This window comes from Empidonax traillii, unplaced genomic scaffold, assembly GCF_003031625.1.
Source record: "Empidonax traillii isolate 1590-97213 ecotype Southwest subspecies unplaced genomic scaffold, ASM303162v1 scaffold319:size813200, whole genome shotgun sequence".
In the NCBI taxonomy this organism is placed as follows: Eukaryota; Metazoa; Chordata; class Aves; order Passeriformes; family Tyrannidae; genus Empidonax; species Empidonax traillii.
Window position 1 is genome coordinate 584,297 of NW_020955512.1, and position 16,808 is coordinate 601,104.

General features: G+C 49.8%; 1 protein-coding gene across 1 annotated transcript; it reads left to right on the plus strand.

Moving 5' to 3' along the window:
• The first annotated feature begins 1,613 nt into the window (after positions 1-1,613).
• Positions 1,614-11,995, plus strand: SLC2A2 (solute carrier family 2 member 2). Its single transcript, XM_027891306.1, has 11 exons — positions 1,614-1,771; positions 2,375-2,470; positions 2,603-2,859; positions 3,375-3,499; positions 4,253-4,368; positions 4,909-5,071; positions 5,493-5,680; positions 6,698-6,802; positions 8,846-8,947; positions 9,366-9,569; positions 9,774-11,995. Exons 1-11 carry the CDS (start codon positions 1,739-1,741, stop codon positions 9,963-9,965), a joined length of 1,581 nt encoding a protein of 526 aa, XP_027747107.1. The 5' UTR covers positions 1,614-1,738; the 3' UTR covers positions 9,966-11,995.
• Positions 11,996-16,808: the final 4,813 nt, after the last annotated feature.

A 16,808-nucleotide genomic window follows, 5' to 3' on the forward strand; every position in this document is an offset into this window, starting at 1 on the left:
AGAAGTAATACCCTCTCTTGGCCAGGCACCTGCAATGTGCCTGACAGGTACATGGGGATCCTGGAGGGGAACATCAGTCCTGGCCAGGGATCTCACAGTGCCCAAGGGTTTCCGTTTGGAATCTTAGGTCAGGGCTCTCTTTTGTTTTCTGATTCGATCTTCTTAAAAAGCCTGTTAATTGTCAAATCCTGACAGCCCCATTGTGGAGGCATTTAACTGCAGTGCAAAGAAAGGGTGCTTGTAAATGCCTGGGTATCCACACACGGTGAGCAAACAAACACCATGGGCAAAGATCTCAGCTGGAAGGACAAATATTGGGGAAAAGTAAAAAGCTCAGCCTCAGGCCCTTCCCTTTACAGCTTCGCCAGCACCAGGGGGGAATGCAGGTGCTGTGGCTGGAATCAACACCTGCTTAATGCAATGAACTTTTCTCCTCCAGTTAAAGTTTTACTTTACTAGAGGAGCCCAGTGCAAAGATTAGTGGTCTTACACTCATCTTTGTTTTTTTTATCTCTTGCTCTTCCTCTGTAGAAAGTACATTTTGTGCCTGTGTGAAGCCTGGATGGCTGAGAGCATCATCCAATGAGCCGCTGTATCTTGGCTGCCGGACCCATCAGGGGCTGGTCTGGAAGGTAATGGCTTTAATCAGCATTAATCACCTCCAGTCTGACTCAGACTTTGGCACGTCCCTACGGATGCCACCACCCGCCCAGCCCTGCAGCTCCTCTCGCTGACCATGTCAAGGACAGCACAGCCTGAGCCGGAGCGAGACCAGCTCAGACCAGCTTGTGCAGATGTGCAAAGTTCAGGAAAACCAAGCCAAAGACATTTGGCAGCAGCAGGAGTATTTGCAGCATCGGCCACAGTTCACAGAACCAGGGATATTTGACAGCACAGAGATCAGCTGGTGGTGCTGAAAGGCTCGGTGCTCACGCTGTTGGGGAGGTTTTCAATGAAAAGCTCTGTTATTGTAATATTCTGGGTAATTTTGCTACGTTATATCTTCACATGCACATGCAGATGTCTCCTCTGACCGCTCAGGCTGCGTGTACAGGTGTGTGCTGGCACTCAGCTGGGTGCTGAGGGGCTCTATGCGTGCAGGTGTCTACGTATGGATACACAGAGAGGCCCCTGTACATCTGTGTTTATATATGTTTGTCTGTGTATGTGATACACACACACAAATATATTTTAAAGCAGGTGCTAAGTGCTATCTAAATAAAACACTTAGTCATTTTCTATCTACTTTGCTAACATATGCTGGAGAGGTTTCTTCTCCCTAACTCAGGAAGAGGATTGTGATGTGGCACACACACCAGCACAGGAGCCGAGGAAAGTGTGGAGCATCTCAAAACAGGCTGTAGCGTGTTCCCGAGTCCCTGGCATGTCACATTCCCGGCTGTTAAACCAAGGGACAGCCCCAAACCAGCCCTGCAGCTGGATTTTGAATTTCCCAGGTCCACTCTATGCCTCTGTGGGTCTCCTGTTGTTTCGTGCGTGTCCCCAGACGCAGAGATTGGTGGTGGCTGCTTTGAGCCGAGCAGTGGCCAAGTAACACATGGAAGGCTTGGGTTTCTCATTAACTCCAGAGCTCATATAGTCCCATCTCTCAGAGCATCAGCCAGTTTTCCTGCCTCCCTCCCACCCCAGCTGTCCCTCCTTCCCTGCCCAAGCCCTCACCTCGCTCCACAGCCCAGGACAGGGACCATTCCTGGGACGACAGTGGAGGAGCTGCGGGATGGAAGAGAAAAGCAAAATGCAGACGGAGAAGGTAACCATGGCTCACTGGTATTTTTGTGCTGGGATTTCTGCAGGAGCCCAGCACTGAGAAATTCCATACCAAGACCAAAACCAACCAAAAAAAAAAATCCCCTCCCTTAATTAATTGCTCTCTGATGTCTGAGCACAGAGGCAAAGGGGTTAAGGGGTTGTTTTTTATTTTTAAGAGCTCTGTTGGCTCATTGGATAACTTTAACTGTGATGGAAGGAAATGCTTGAAACAGCACTGCTGAAAAACACCGTTTTGGTGATTCTTTTTTTCTCAGCTGTTGTGCTCCAGGGGTGGGGAGGGGGATAAGGATGGGGATGGGACAGGGCACACTGCTGCTGCCTGGGCTGCTGTACCCAGCAGAGCTCTGGCTCCTGTGAGCTCCAGGGCCAGGATGGGCTGTGCAGCAGGGAGAGCTGGACTGCTCAGTGTGGGGCAACAGCACTCTGCTCTGGGGGTCTTGATCTTGCCCATCCCCAGGGGCTTTCCTTCTCCTTTGAAGCCAGCCAAACCACCCTGGATGCTGCTGTCCAGGCCAGCTGGGCACCAGAGACAGGGATGGGGTTAGGACAGCAGGGTGAGGCTCTTGTCTGCTTCCTCCCCCAGCACCTCACGGGAACTCTGGTCCTCTCTGTCTTCACTGCAGTGTTGGGCTTCTTCCAGTATGGCTACTGCCTGGGTGTCATTAATGCCCCCCAGAAGGTAAGCTGAGCCCTCCAGACCATGCACAGCCAAGAACACGGCCAGGACGCCCCCTCTGCCACTTCCCCAAGCAGAGGTTTGGGGTGGTTACAGATTTGAGCTGATGGGGTTTTCCCCCTCTGCCTGTCCCAGGTGATAGAGGCGCACTACGGGCGCGTGCTGGGCGTCATCCCCCTGGATGGACACGCCACCAACACCTCCGGGGAGGATGGCACAGCCCCCCAGGCTGGCACCGAGGGCACGCTCACCCCCCTGGCTGACACCAGCGAGGACCTGGCCACCTCCCCACACATCCTCACCATGTACTGGTCCCTCTCTGTCTCCGTGTTTGCCGTTGGGGGCATGGTCTCCTCCTTCACTGTGGGCTGGATCGGCGACCGGCTTGGCAGGTGAGAACTCCGTGTGTGCTCTCACTCTGTGCCACAGCCCCCCCAGAGGCTTTCTGTTCCCTCCCTGTAGAAATACAATTTCTATTATTTTCCCCAATTTAGGAAAAAAAAAGGGGGAAAAAACCCCCACCCTCCAACTTCCAAAATACTGTTCCAACCATCACAGAGGTCGGGCTTATTAAAATCCTCAATTATCAATCAGGTGTTTTATTGCAACTTTAGCTCTTCAGACAGCAGCTGATGAGCAGCCTTGATTAACTTCTGAATTCCCCCTTTCCGTGGCAAATGGGAGAGAAGGGCATCTGAACGGTGTTTGCACAGGATGTAAAATGTAATTTATAATGTAATTTTAACTCCTCCAATTGCACCGGGGTGCTAAATTTTGCAGTGCCTACGATCGTTACTTTTCCCTCTGTGGTGCTGATTACGCCCCTCAGTAGCTCCGCTCGCACGTCGCGCCGGCTGCCTTGGCCGAGCGAGGTGCTGGGAGGAGCTGAGGTGCTGCTGCCTTGCAGGGTGAAAGCCATGCTGGTGGTGAACGTCCTCTCCATCGCTGGGAACCTCCTCATGGGGCTGGCGAAATTCGGGCCGTCCCACATCCTCATCATCGCCGGGAGAGCAGTCACGGGGCTGTACTGCGGTGAGTCCAGCCTGGGTCAGGCAGGTGCCGGGTGCTCCAGGGCTGCAGTTCGGAGTTTACTATATTTTTTTAATATTTTTTTTTAGTTCAGAAGGAGTTTCACAGGTGGGAGTTTCCTTCTTCTTCCTCTATCTGTCCTTCTCGATCCAGGATCTTTCCCAGAATAATTTGGGTTGGCTCTGTCACAAAACTGGTCTGTTTTACATATGCTAGAAAGGAGTAAGCCCCTCTCTATTTCAAGGCTGGATCTTGCTGGTGGTTCCTGTAACAGCACATCATTAGCCAGGCTGGTTAACAGGCTCCCCAGACAGCAGTGCTGTCTAGCAGAGAGCACAGGAGCACTGTACAAAGAGAGGATACAATAGTGAGCAAATAATATGGAATTACATTAGAATTAGCATAGAAAGAACATCTCATTATCACTGTTACTGGTATACAAATACAATACTCTGCTCTGACGTTTCAAGGCAAGTTTTAAGCAAGCTCTTTGCCCTGTGACAACTCCTCCCAGTGGACGATCTCTGCTCTGTGCTCTTTCTGTGTGTGTTTCAGTATAAAGGCTTGGGGCTCTGAATCCAGGGATATCCCAGCACCTTTCCAAGGTGCAGGTGGTTCCCAGCCAGGCACGAGGGGTTTGGTGGGGTGTGGGGTGCAGCACACGGGCTCCATTCTCCTTCCACGTTTGGGGAGTGGTTTCTGCTGGTTTCTGAGCTGTGGTCTAGAGGAGGTGACACCCGTGTGTGCTCCATGCAGGGCTCTCCTCCGGACTCGTGCCCATGTACGTCAGTGAGGTCTCTCCCACGGCCCTTCGGGGAGCGCTGGGGACGCTGCACCAGCTCGCCATTGTCACAGGGATCCTCATCAGCCAGGTAAGAAGGAAAGCTCACAAGTCCAGAGAGGGTGGCTCAGAGATTAGGGAGACCTCAATGATACGCTGGGGTGTCACTCACCATTCCACCCCAAAACTGAAGGAGTGTGCAAAACAATCCACTCTAATGGAGCTGAACTCCTGCCTTGAGTTGGAGATGTCTTAGCAAAGACAGGGTCTCCAGAAATAAAAATGCTTCTGAAAACAATTTCTCCTCTTCCTGAGGAATTATTTTCAGCATCTCTTCAGCATCAGGCTGGATCCTGAGCACAAGACCCCTGATAATCAGGTGCTCAAAAATGGCTTCATCAGAGAAGCAGGACGCCCAAAGTCCCAGTCAGCTTTTCCCTACCAAGGCAGGAGTTCCAGCTATGCAACAGGTGGGCACATAAATGTACCAAGAACAAACAGATCCAGAAAAAGAATTGGTATTTGCTTCTAGTTTACTTCCAGGCTGTCACCTCAAAATGCCAGAGGGATCAATCACTTTCTTTTCTTAGGTTGCAAACCTATCCACTCAAACCTGCCTCAATTATTCCAGGTCCTTGGACTAGACTTTCTCCTGGGCAACGATGAGATGTGGCCCCTGCTGCTCGGTCTGTCTGGCGTGGCCGCCCTGCTGCAGTTCTTCCTGCTCTTGCTGTGCCCTGAGAGCCCCCGATACCTTTACATCAAACTGGGCAAGGTGGAGGAAGCTAAAAGAAGTAAGGCACATTCTGGGCTTGTCTAGAATTGTTTTTATACTGTACACAGTGTTAAACACAGAAGGAAAAGGCTGAGGATTCACATATACCTGTGTGGTTGCTCCGTTCCACCCTCTGAGCTGCTGAGGTACAGATCAGATCTGGACCAAAAACTGCTGAGATGTTTGCATGGGACTAAGGAGCATTGCTGAGAGATGAGGCTTGAGCACAGCGTCTCAGGGCTGTTGCAGGACTGATGTGCTGCTGCCCCTGGCCAAGCAGACGCACTTTGGATCCTTGATATGCCATAGGAATCCTGAGAGCAAGAGGACATGGCTGTCCATGTGGTTGGCCTACCCTGAGTTTCAGCTAGAGGGATTCTTGTCCTTACTCCGTGCCTTATCTGCAGGTAAAATGCCAGTCTTTCTTTCTTTCTCATAAGATTTGAGAAGGCTTAGAGGAAACTGTGACCCGATGAGAGAGATTGCGGAGATGGAAAAAGAAAAGCAAGAAGCTGCTAGTGAAAAGAAAGTCTCCATAAGACAGCTTTTCACCTCTTCCAAGTACAGGCAGGCTGTCATCGTGGCGCTGATGGTGCAAATATCCCAGCAGTTCTCGGGAATCAACGCGGTGAGTCCCCCCAAAGCATTTGTCTTTAAAGAAATCCACGCTGAGCATGAAAAGCCAGCCCTGGCTCCATCCAAGCCATGCAGGGGGGAAAGGTGACTTTCCCATGGCTGCAGTGGACTCCTCAGCCACCGTGCTGGCTGTGCGAGGGCAGGAGGGGAGAAGGGTGTGAGGGAGTTCAGCACAAACCCAGCTGGCACAGCAGGTCCACGCTGAGCTCTCCCATGACCCTCCACCTACCCCAGTTCATCAGCAGTTTGCTCTCTTTAATGACTATGTGCTCACCCCAGGAACCACAGAATCATTATTTTCTAGCTATTTGTAACTAAACAGTTTTTTGTGTCACCTCTTGGGGATACCAGGAATCACCATTTTGCACCCAGAAGCATAGAGCCTCCTTTTCATAACCTGCTAAAAATCACATTTTTTTAAAGTCTGGTGGAACTTGAGGCCTCTGTTCCACCAGCTTTCAAAACTCTGTGAGCATTTCTGCATCCCAAGGCAAAGTGGCGTGCAGAGGTGCCCAGCTCTGTGGGGATGAACCAGGATGAGGATGTCACAGAGCACAGCTGGGAGTCAGCACCCATTTACCTCCAGCCCTTTACTTTCACCAGAAAAGAATCACCTTATTCTTGGAGAGAAGGGAGAAATGGGAGTCGTTCTAATGCAATGAGAATATTTTAAAATTCATGTAAAACTCAGTCATATTAAGATATTTTTCTTCATTGCTCAGTGCTGGTGATCTGGATTTCAAGATTAAACATGGAGTACATGGAAGAAAACAGTTTTAATGTGCAAATGCAGTAGCTCAGGAGGGGAATTTCAACAGGATTTTTAACTCCCTCTGGCTCCTTTGAAATTTTCAGTTTTAATTACTATAACAAGCTATTAAAAGTTGAAAAACTAATCATAATTAAATTACTTCACATCTCAGCCAAGCAAGTGCAACTCTTCCCTCAGGAGAACAAAAAGTTTCACCAGCCCTGTTGCCTAATCCTTCATCCTGATGTATTTTGATAGATCTTTTACTATTCTACAAACATTTTCGAGAGAGCTGGAGTTGACCAACCAGTTTACGCAACCATCGGTGTTGGAGTGGTGAACACAGTCTTCACTGTTATCTCTGTAAGTAAATACTTCTGCCATGCAGACTACAAAGGCACGTAAGCTACAGTGGGGTTTTGAAACATGATTTTATGCTGGGGCTGGGATTTGTAGTTTTTCAGGGCTTGACCTTGAACACCTTACAGGGAAAAAATCATTCCCTGGGCAAGTTTCATTTGAAAATTTAAGCCTTGACATAGAGGCTGACATCAGCACTGCTAAAATGCCTTATGAGTGGAAACTACATCACTGTGTTCAGAGAAGCTCTGGTAACTCAGCAATTCCCCCAAAACAGAAGGGGCTGGAGCCTGGGATGGGGGAGCGAGCAGCTCACAGTCTCCTTTACCTGTTACCTTTCAAACTGTTTTGTGTATGTGCATAGCACCTGCACGAGTGATAACCAAAGGCTATCCCACAGTAATCCAGTAATCCAGCACCCATCCTCATCCTATCTAGGCAGTGCTCTGCAGCAATAAAAGGATGGTTTTGTTTCCACAGACTTTCCCTTCGTTTTTCTCTCTCCTGAGAGGATTAACACAATTCCTATCAGCAGGCAATTAGATTTTTAATGTGGCCATTAACATAAGATCAGGAAATGCCAAGCTCATTTCCCTGACACCTCTTGAGAGACTTAGGGAGTAAAGGACTTTTACCTCCAACAAAGCAGGACTGGCTGCAAGGGAGAAATACACAGCTCCAAGAGATTTAAAACAAGGGGGAATCACTTTAAAATGGCAGAGGGGAGGTTTAGATTAGATATTAGTGAGAAATAGGCTGTGAGGATGGTGAGGCACTGGGCCAGGTTGCCTAGAGAAGCTGTGGATGCCTCATCCATGAAGTGTTCGAGGCCAGGTTGGACCAGGCTTGGAGCAACCTGGGATAGTGGAAGGTGTCTCTGCCCATGGCAGGGGAGTTGGAACAAGATGGTCTTTGAGGTCCCTTCCAACCCCAACCATTCTTACTCCAGGATGTATGAGGAGGTCTTGGGGTGAACTTTCTTTAGAGGAAGTCCATCACAGGCCCCATATTGAGGAGAAAATGTGATCCTTATTGTGAAATGAGACTCGGAGGTGTGTAGCTGGAAGGAGCCTTTCTCCAGCATGGAGGGTCTCCTGCAGTTCCATCCCCGCTCTGAGGCTCTGGTACTCGCGGCCTGGAGCATTTGCTCTTTGCTTCTCTTGGCTGTGAGAACTTAAAAATTACCTGCCTTTGTCAATAAATGACAGACCCTGATCAAAAGGCAGAAGTGCTGACAGCAGGTGGACCTTGGCAGGGGGAGAAGGGAATGCAGAGGCTTGTCCTCTGCAACTTCCCGAGTCAGCAGGATGAACCGCTTCCAGCGAGAGGCAGTCTCCTGGAAGCATAAATCACGGCTGTAACGGCAGGAAAGGTTGAGCTGCTGGCCAGAGGTGTCCTTCAGAGCAGAGGGGAAGGACCAGGCAGCCTCAGAGGCTCATGCACAGTTAGGCCAGGCCAGCTGCACTGACCTCTGCAGGTATCTACACCCCCCGCACTGGGTGAGGTGTCTGGTACAGAGTTCCAAAAGCTGTGTGACATGACTGGAGCCCACCAAGAGGAGCTGAGAAGGAGAAAGCTAAGACTTGTGGATACCAGGGAAACAAAAGGAGTCTGAGAGGAGGAAAAATCCTGCTGCTACACAATGATCCCTGCCCTGGGACAGGCAAGGTGTGACCTGAATCACGCTATATTTTGAAGGCCAATTTCAAACTACTGCAGAGCTAGTAAGTTTTTTTCTTCCTGGGAAAGAAAAGGAGAGAGAGGAAAAGTTCACAGTCAGCAATACATGTGTAGGAGCAGTGAGAAGCCCTGAGAGCCTGGAAACTCATGAGCTCTGAGTGTATGTGGCTTTGCCTTGCCCTTGGCAAGGTGACTGCTCAGTCTGGCTCCCTAAGAGTCACTTGGAAACCAGCACATAAATCCCTACCACGAGAGCTAAAAGAGCAGGAGGGCAGTGTGGCAGTGGTAACAGCTTGGTTATTGCTAATGGACCTGGTCCTGAGAGCAGCAGGGCTGGAGACTGAGCTGCTGCACATGTTTCTACAGGTCTTTCTGGTGGAGAAGGCGGGCAGGCGGTCCCTGTTCCTGGCTGGATTGATGGGCATGTTAATAAGCGCTGTGGCCATGACAGTTGGACTTGTGCTCCTGGTAAGGATTTCTCTCCATTTTTAATCCCTGATTTGCAAACAAGAGAAGACACCATCAAAGTCAGTCCAAACCACTGGAGCAAGCCCCTGCTGGGATATAAAACCAAATAAGGGGTGACCTCCTTTACTGAACACTCTGTTTATTAAAGACAGTACCATCCTCTGTTGTCCTGGCCATGCTGCAGGCAAGGAGAGGGCTCAAACGAACAGCTGAGCTGATGGCTGTGAACTCCTGCAAGCAGCAACACTGGCAACACATGCCCAGCCAGCACCTGGCACAAGAGTCGAGAGCCTTAATTATTCATGTCCAGTCCCCACTTGTCTGAATGGAAAGAAATTTCTGAAAAAGAAGCTTAATTAAAGTAATTGCTGATAATTAATAAGAGTTGTGTTGGGACTATAACACTAACCTCTTACAGAGCCAGTTTGCCTGGATGAGCTATGTCAGCATGGTGGCGATCTTCCTCTTCGTCATCTTCTTTGAAGTCGGGCCCGGGCCCATCCCCTGGTTTATCGTGGCCGAGCTGTTCAGCCAAGGCCCCCGTCCCGCCGCCATCGCCGTCGCCGGCTTCTGCAACTGGGCCTGCAACTTCATCGTGGGAATGTGCTTCCAGTACATAGCGGTAAGAAACCCCTCACACCACACAAATAAATCGCTGGCACAACCCCGCTGCTGGCTCCTGGAGCAACCCAGCAGGATGGGGATGTGCCTCCCAGATCTCCATCCCCAAGGCCTGCTGGGCACCTCAGTTCCCCGGGGTAGGAAGGGGAAGCCATCACTGCGATGCTGATGGTGGTGTTCCCTGTTCCCACTTGCCCCACTGCAGGATCTGTGCGGACCGTACGTGTTTGCGATCTTCGCGGCCCTGCTCCTGCTCTTCTTTCTGTTTGCCTACTTCAAAGTCCCAGAGACGAAAGGGAAGTCCTTTGAGGAGATCGCGGCCGTGTTCCGCCGCAAGAAGCTCTCGGCCAAAGCCATGACTGAGCTGCAGGACCTGCGAGCCAGCGAGGAGGCATAGCCACCCCACCCATCCAGAAAGGAGGCACTGCGCATGGACCTCCTTCAGGCGCCATGGGCAAAAGTCTCATTTCACAAAAACCTTGCAGCTGGCAGACCAGGAAGACCCATCCACCGCATTCCTTCTGGCTGCCGGGGTTCACACCTCCCAGGTGAACCCGGCATTTCAGTCTGAGACACTTGGTACAACTGTACTGCAGGAAGAGACAGGAAAAGGACAGGAGGAGTTTGTTACCCGTGTGTCTCCACGTCCCGCTGCAAGAGCCCGACAGGACAGTGATGTTACCACATGGCCAAGCAGGGCCATCGCTCAGCTGGAGTGAAGGAAAGAGGAGTCGGCTGATGCTGCAGCCTCATGTTTTCACCTTTTTGTCCCATGCTTGCTGCTTCCTTCTCGTGAGAGACTTGGTGCCTCGAGAAGCCAACTGCGAGAGTGCATTTGTGCCCCCAGCACACAGCACTGATCGCATGAGGTGCCAAGGAAAACAGGTGGGGCAAACTCCCCCTTACTCTTGCCTGTGCAGAGGAAGAAGGTGGATCCCACCCGAACCTCACTTGCTTTGCTGTCTGTGCATTATGGAAATGCTGTCCAATCTCACAAGGATTTCCAATCAGCATTTTTTAGGAGAATCTTAGAAACTGTGGCTGGGCTGATGGGCATTTTTTTCCTTATGTTTCAGCCATACTATTTAGCACCCTATTCCCTCGTAGGAAACCTCTCCTCCCTCCCCTTCTCCCTGCTCCAGCACAAGGTAAGCACAATATTGACCACACAAGGGGCCTGGGCACTCCCTGACCCCAGGGTCAGGAGACCCAAGTCCTGCTGCCATCCCTCCCATGGTGTGACTACTGCCAGGTCACCTCCTTCCCCATCCTCTGTGCCTGCCTTCCCTTCCTTTTGTACAGTGCTCAGACCCACAGGCTCCAGCCTGAGTCAAGGGCTTGGGCTGCCCATACTGTAACAATTAGTGATGACCCGAAGGGGGAATTCGGTACTGGAGGGTTAACTGGAAGGTGCCCACTGATCAGACCCCCACTTTGCACCACTTGGGATTTTGCTGGCTGGATGTGCTGCAGCCAAGAAGTGCAAGCAGGAGGTCATGCTGTTTCCATAGCCTTGTTTGTGCTCCTTTCGCTTCTTTGTGAGACATTTTTATGTGACAGAATCAAACTCCGTGGATTTTTCTTCCTTTTTTGGGGGGATATCTTGGAAACAATGTAAAAAGCCTGCTCTGTGTTTGCTTGACTTTTAAGATTTGCATGTTCTGTGTTGTGATACCAGGTTACTTTCTAGCAACTTTCTCAGGATAGAAACCCATTATTTATTTAAAGATGAAACACCAGCATTGCTGGGTTGCTGTGAGCTCACCACGCTGCTGGTGAAGCAGTGGCCAAAATGTAACAGAGGATCAAGCATAATGAAAAGCACAGAACAGATGGGCCAAGGAGGATCATGCTGCTGCTATGGCTTTGGTTTTGGGGAAAGTTCATGCTCCTTTCCATGTGCCTGAACGTTTTTCCTCTGTAGACTTTACTCTCTTGGAATTAAGACTCTAAAGCAAATTCTGGTCCCTTCCAAGTGACTGGAAGTGCAGCCACAAGGTCCTTTGGGAAAAGTGTCTGGCCCCAGTGCATGCACTGAAGCAGTAAGATTGCACCAAAGGCTTTCCAGGAGTGACTGCTGGGATTTAACTCGAGGAGAACTGGGTCAGTGCTGTCATGTGCTACAGCAGTGGGGATTCCAGGTCTGACATGGATCTGGGAACCAGGGCTCAGGCTGGGGTAGAGAAGAGAGCAGCAGAGCTGGGGCACAGATCTATCTGGATGGAACCTTCTGTCTGTGTACTGCAAACAGGTCCCCCCAGGTAAGACCAGCTGCCACAGCAGGCTCAGAAACTCTCCACAGTGTTTACTACAGGTAGTTTAATATTATAATGGATTGTCTGAATGTAAAAAAAAGGGGGGAAAAAAGAGGTGGGTTCCTGCTTTCAATAATGTTGTCTATGTCTGTTAGATAAAAGTGACAGTGAACAACATCTATGGTGTGTGTTGGCCTGTGCTGTTGGTTTTTTCCCTCTGTACATCTCAGACATACATCCAGTGCCAGACAGGACCTATTTTCCTGGCAGGACACATCTGCTCCATGAGTGGTAAATGCTGTGCAAGCCCTCAGCCAAACCCCCTTAAATGGATGGTACAGAGGTGAGATTGGGCTTGGAGGCAGACCTGGAGCCGGTGGTAGCTGTCTCTGTGTTGGGATCAATCTTCACTGGAGGTTTGCTGGTGTCTGGCCCCAGCTGTCCCCCCTCCCACTTCACCCCTCCGTGAGGCACCTCTGCTTCGTGGCACTGATGCAGCTTAAAACTTGGTGCTGGGGCCTCTCTAGGCACAACTGTCAGGAGGAGCATTTGGGGAGAGGGCTCTGAAGGGAGACCCAGCCAGGCTGGGTTCACAGCCACCGTACAGGTGGTGCAAAACTATTTCTCTAAACTTCTGCTAAGCTTTGTCCCAGTGCCTGCAGGGCATCAGTGATTGCCAACTGAACAGTGAGGGGCCATTTACTGAGCAACACTGAGCAGCCAGGCCTTGTTTTGCTGAATGAGAATAGAAAGCCTGATTCAATTACAGCACATAAATTAGTTTAACAAAGCCCTGCGACACTAACATTAGCCACAGCTATATCCCTGAAATTCCCGGAAAATCCACCTGGGGAGGTTCAGAAACGCTTAAGGAAAATGGAGTTTCAGGTTGTGCTTCCTTGCAGCAGCTGCTGTGTGGAAGTCTTCTCCTTCCATCCTGGGACAAAGCCTTGGCACTGCTGACCCTCTGTCCTCCCTATGGCTGTGGTGGAAGGATCAAGCTGGGCTGAACTATCACAAGAGCACTTTTACTGACCGTATGACAACACAGGAAGGGGTCATTTGAGTCAATATGTTTACTTATGTCTTGTCCCATCAGGCCAGTAATTAGAACTGTACACTTTATCTGCCCTTGCTACATGCAAGTTCCAGTTAAAACTTGTTCTTGAGATACAGCTTGTTGAACCACTGTTTTTACCTCTCACTGTTACAGTTTTACTAAGTCGCTAATCATTAAGAAAATTTGAAAGACTTATTAGCTAAATGGTTGTTGCATTTTAGTTAACGTGCAAAATATGTTCTCATACCATGCCTGGCTAATAATGCAATATAATTAATAATCCCTGAGAAAGCATCTTGTCAGCAAGAGCTCTGACAGTGTTTTCCTAATGTGCTGAGACGACAGCCATTAAGACTTTCCTGTTGTGCCAACGATATCTGGTCTCCCACTCTCGAGGCTTAATTTTAAAATTAGTTTGTCTTCCCTAATTCAATAAACTCAGGACGTTTGGCCCCATTAACACTCTCCACACTAATTTATCACAGATTTTTCTGCCTCACTTCAACTTGTTTTTCATCGCTGAAAAGCACTACCCTCCACCTCCAGAGTCAAACAGCTGATAAGGATAAAGTTAACCCAAGTTCTGTGTACGCAGGTACCAAGTCTTTGAGGTACGATTAATTTTCCGAGGTGTTCAATGTCCTTATCTTTCATTGAAATCTGTGAGAGCTGAGGAATTTCAAGGCAGGACATCAGGTCTGGATCCAGCAGAATGTGTAAGCATGAGATTTAATTTAAGGTAGCTGAGTGTGCTCAAGTGTTTCACTAAATTCTCAAGCAGTACTGACAAATTTTACCCAGAGGCACAACCTAAGTAGCTGTGCTGAAAAGGAAGGATCTCCTCCCCAGCAAAGGGGCAATAAATCCTGGCTGTGGATCAGCAGTCCTTAAATTTTACAGGCTGTAGATACAACTGTAGACCTGAGACTCGGGTAGTGTCTTATGGTTTTGTCTCCCTGCATTCAGTTCAGGAGCGGGAAGTGGCTCTGTGACTGTGGAAAGCATCAGGGCCCCCCAGGTTGTGGGTGGGATGTCACTGCAGGAACACTGCTGCACACCCGGGAGGAGGGAACAGCTGGAGTTACTTTGTGCTTCCCTTCTTCCCAGTGGGGAAGTTACAGTAGTTCCCGTTAGCTCAGTGTCCCTGCACTGTCACTGCTTGTCTCTGATCCCCAGTCCCAGGGTAATTCCCTGGGGAATTTGGACACAGGCACGGCAGAGGGAACTGACAGTGAACAGCAGGAATAAAGCAGTGCCCAGAGCAGGGTGGGTGCCTGTGGCAAGGTCACTACAGAGGCTCCTTGACCCGGCTCCTGCCCCACAGAGACACCGGAGGAGCTCAGAGGGCCTGCTGAGCACAGCACTGTCCTGTGGAAGGGGGAGTCACTGACTCCCAGCCTCCCATGTCCCTGATGCAGCACTCAGAAGCCGCTGTGAACCCTCAACCCAACAGTCAGGACACGGTGAGATCCCAGCAAAGTCAGCCCAGCAGCTGAAGCAGACGCTGGCTCGGGTTGGAACGGGGCTGTTTGCACTGCTTTGCTCGTGACCTGTTACTTCTAATCGTGTGACCTGAACCCACAGCTCATGTGGGTGTAAACACCACCTCCTGCCTTCCAGCAGGCTGTCTGGAAACAAGGTGGGATGTTTCTGGAAAGACGGTGGGATGTTCAGCCCAGCTCTGGCTGAAATGCATATTCTCGAGGCTGGGATTTAAGGACGTGCATCAGTTATATTCTCCAGAATATAACTGAGAACAGACACAACTCACTCAGTTTAAAACATTCCATAAGTTTTCTAATCCCTCTTCACTTCTTATCTATAAAGACACAGTTAGGAGAACCAAAGCTCTATAAAATCCTGAGCCTGCTGGAAAGAAAAGGGGTGTGTATGATCCAGCTGGGCAGCAGTGGAAAGGAAATACCTTTAAATGTGAAAGGCCACAGGATTTTATTTTCAAATGTGCTTTCAATCAAAGTGCTGTTGTTGCGTAGAAAAGGGGGATAATCACATCAGTATTATCAAGAAACACACATTAGAAAATAAATGTTGATCCAGACAAAGGAAAGATGCCTGCAGGCAATGAATGATGGATTGGATTTCCAATGGTTTTTATTGAATCTCAGATAAAGGCTGTCTTGGAATATTTGTTTTGTGTCTGAAAAATAAATATCATCTCCAGCTGTACTTTAGCAAAAAGACTTGATTTACCCCAGAAGATCTCTCAACTACTCCAAAATGAATCTGCTAATTGTGGAAAATCAACCAAATTTATCAACTGATACTTGAGGAAAAAAAAAAATTATCAGTAGTGCTTAGCCCCAGCCTGCTGCAGTTTGGGTCAGAGCAGTTGGTCGTTCTCCCACGATGTATTTTATCATAGGAAAAAATGCCCTAGAGCAGGTACAATTTGTCACACACTTGCAGGTAAACAAACACACACTGTACATGTGAAAACACTTAACAGGATGCCCCAGACTCTCCTTATCAACTGAGACAGCAGTAAAATGGGCAGGATAAAGGGTATCATCTCCAGAGCAGGCTGGGTGAGGCAGCACCCACACAGAGCTGTGGTAATAGAGAGAGCCACCACGGGGGCATCACGATGTAAATGAGAGCCAAACCTTTCTTCTTGGGTACACACCGTACAATTTGGAGTGGGATCTGTGTAACCAAGGGTGGGAGTGGGACCACAGGCAAAGAGATCGTGCAGATTAATGCAGATTAAATAAAATATCCCATGATGAACCATTAAAAAATATGACGTTAAAAGTGACTTGTGTAGCTGCCCCATCGGAACAGAGAGGACAAATTCAGGATTTTGGGGCAGAAAACATAGGACAGCACACAGCAGCCTGTGGTGGTGATGGCAGTGCTGCCATGAAATTTCTGTGTTTTCCTGCCATGGGCACAGACATCTTTCACTAGATCACATTGCTCTAAATCCCATCCGTCCTGGCCTTGAACACTTCCAACGATGGGGCATTCAAAGTTTTTCTGGGCATGGTTTTTCTAAACCTACCCCACTGTTTCAGTTTAAAACCACTGCTCCTTGACCTGTCACTACAGGCCCTGGTAAAAAGTTTCTCTCTCTCTCTTTCTTATAACCCTCCTTTATATACTAGAATACTGCAACAAGGTCTCCCTGGAGCTTTCTCTTCTCCAGGCTGAGCAACCCCAACTCTCAGCCTTTCTTTGCAGAAGAATATCACCTTCAAGGCTCTCCTTGGGATCTGCTCCAGCAGATCCATGTCTTTCTAGGTTGGGGACCCCCAGAGCTGAACACAGCACTGCAGCACTAACAAGTCCACTATTAATGGAATATCACGTCTATCAACAAGCACAAGCCCTCGCCATGGATCCTGCATGTCTCAGGCCCATTTGGCTTGCAAAGCGCCGATTTCTGGTTGCTCTGAGAGAGGACATACAAAACGGGTGGACAACTGAGTGTCATGTGGGCAGTTAACCACGCCTCATGAGCCTTCGGGAACACGCATTTCCCGTGTAAATTCGCGTAACTCGTGTAACACCCCTCGGTGCGCACAGGTAGCCCCCCTCTGCGGGGTGGGCAGTGGGCCGCGGCCACCTCATCCACCCAAGATTTCTGACTACTCTGAGAGGCGGGGACACACGAGGGCAGTTAATCACGCCTCACGATGCCTTTGGGGGACGCTTATTTCCCCTGTAGCGCGTGTAAAAAAAAAAAAAAAAAAAAACACGCAGAGCACGAGGGGAAGGGGGGCGGCCTCAGCCGCCCAAGATGGCGGCGATGCGTGAGGGCTGTGAGGAGGAGGAGGGGGAGGAGGCGGCGCCCCCTGGCGGCCGAAGCGCGGCTCCGCACGGCGGGGGTGGGCGGGAAAGCGCCGCCGGCACGTGGGGCGTGGGTGGGTGGGGCGAGGGCGGCCACGCCCATCCCAGGGGGAGG